Here is a 2127-nt window from a genome sequence, read left to right on the forward strand (position 1 = left end):
AGTGGATGAGCCAAGTACATGCTATAGGAAAATGGGTGCACCTTCGGGTGCTGCAGCTCCAGGTCGGCCCACGGTCGCATCCAAGTGGAACTCCGCAACACGGGTCTGGCTCTCGACCGCGGACGCTGCTGGTCGATCAAGTAGCTTGACGATGGACCACATACTAGAAGAAGAAACACATAGTGGTAATCCCGGTAATACACCGCCTGACAAGAAATGGATGGGCCTTGAAAAGGCGCTTTGCTGTACTCGTTTGTTGTTGAACTGAGTGTTCTCGTTATTTTACGGATTAAGGGTCCTATTTCTATCTGTACTCGTTTGTTCATGTCTTGCTACTGTCCATCCGGCGGGCTATTTTTGCTCACAAGGTCCCCAACGGTGAGGTCAGGATGGCGTGGGAAGCACGCTGCAACCAGCAAGGCTACACGTACTATGTCAACACAGAGACAGGTGCGTTTGCTGACAATAGGAGCAACATTGACCGTGTGGCTCACGCTCTAGTGTAGGAGTGATGCAGTGGGCCCCGCCCCCCTCGCCCCCCCTCACGACTGAGGCCATTGAGATTGTGGATGACGGCGCGCCATTCGACAGCGACTCGAGTTGCAGCGAAGCAGAAAACATCGAGGACGACGACGACGGTGATGATGACGATGATGAGGATGATGATCGATGCGAGACGCTTCTCAACTCGCGAGACCTCGACGAGACGCTGGGCTTGCCCCGCCTTGTGCAGACAAGTGTCTACCGCGCGCTGACCTGTGGGAACCGATTGGATCGTCGCGCATGGGCTTATGTTCGCGTGTTAGGGGTTGTGTGGGAAGTCTGGCAAAGCCACCGCGAACTCAGTGCGTACCTCACCCGAGCCACCCAGCGACTGCTTCACGGCTTGTCGCCAGCGTTTCTTCGGCCGTCCCGCGCGATGCTCGTGCATCCACATGCTATTCCGACTTCATTCATTCCAGCATCATCCCCGAAGAGCGCGGTTGTAGCCGATGTGAGCGATGACGTTGCGCCAAGCGACGACATGGCCTAACACAGAGCACGCTGATGGAATCGTTGCTTTGATTCTCGTGTATCGACCGAGCATTCTCTACAACTACTAAGATATTGTGATATTTCGGATGCAAGACAAGAAACAGCAGCAGGAAGAGCCCAAACTTTTTGTTGTGATGGTAAAAAGTGTCGAAAAACCTGCGTTTGTGGCTAGAGCTTGGACTTGAGTTGAAACATGCGGGGGGCGGCCATGCCGGCCGCGATGAACGCGAGGAGCCAGACGAAGGGGCCGACGACGGGCACCTGCACGAAGAACCCGAGCACGTACGAAAAGCCAAATAGCATCGCCGATTGGTCGGCTGCGATCGTGCACGGAATGCCTACGACGCAAGACCCATCTGTCGCATGCAATGTCAGCATGGACATGCGCACCATGCTCGGTGACGAGCTTCGTCTTGCGGGCAAAGACGGGGTAAAAGAGCTCCTTGGTCACCGCCCTAACCACAGTGCGGATCCATATCTTGATGCCATCATCATGCCATATACCGTGCGTCAAACCAAATTTTGGCGAGCTCGATCGCGATCGGACGGGTCCACGGCACCACGTACAAGCCAAATACAAGAGACGACATGACCATTTCCGTGCGTCGGATCCTAGGAGGATCGTGTCCATGGCTCTCGATTCATCTAGGATATGGATCGTATGGATATGATCCATGTACGCACTTGAAGCCGAACGCAGCGATCGCAAAGAGACTGCCAAAGAGAGGCGTCAAGAACGAACCCAATGCGAGGATGAGAAACAGCGCCGACCGGTACGCCAAGAACGTCGCCGTCGCGCGGAGGTAGTCCCAGTCAAAGAGAGACACGGGGATCTACGCCCATGTTGAGCCACGTACAACATGGACAGTGTACATACCGAGGAAAGGACGGGCACAAGGGATGCGTGCTCCTGCCCGAGCCCGAGAAAGAAGAGGTTGTCGACCAACGTCGGGTGGACATAGCGGCATCCAGCGATGAGTACGAAGGGCACGCCCGTGACCCACTTTTGAAACACGCTTGCGAGCAGCGCCGTGTACGGCCTATCCGACGACTCTGAGATAGATGACAGCCAAGACTACTATGTACGAAGCC

General features: G+C 55.3%; 2 protein-coding genes across 2 annotated transcripts; one reads left to right on the forward strand and one right to left on the reverse strand.

The window, feature by feature from the left end:
• Nucleotides 1-389: 389 nt before the first annotated feature.
• Nucleotides 390-998, forward strand: SPRG_15760 (hypothetical protein; the record flags this gene model as incomplete). Its single annotated transcript, XM_012354972.1, has 4 exons — nucleotides 390-450; nucleotides 507-758; nucleotides 807-925; nucleotides 990-998. 4 exons carry the CDS (start codon nucleotides 390-392, stop codon nucleotides 996-998), a joined length of 441 nt encoding a protein of 146 aa, XP_012210362.1.
• A 205-nt stretch (nucleotides 999-1203) lies between these two features.
• Nucleotides 1204-1631, reverse strand: SPRG_21614 (hypothetical protein; the record flags this gene model as incomplete). Its single annotated transcript, XM_012354973.1, has 3 exons — nucleotides 1204-1373; nucleotides 1426-1490; nucleotides 1540-1631. 3 exons carry the CDS (start codon nucleotides 1629-1631, stop codon nucleotides 1204-1206), a joined length of 327 nt encoding a protein of 108 aa, XP_012210363.1.
• Nucleotides 1632-2127: the final 496 nt, after the last annotated feature.

Source organism: Saprolegnia parasitica (assembly GCF_000151545.1).
Source record: "Saprolegnia parasitica CBS 223.65 unplaced genomic scaffold supercont2.195, whole genome shotgun sequence".
Taxonomy (NCBI): domain Eukaryota; phylum Oomycota; class Saprolegniomycetes; order Saprolegniales; family Saprolegniaceae; genus Saprolegnia; species Saprolegnia parasitica.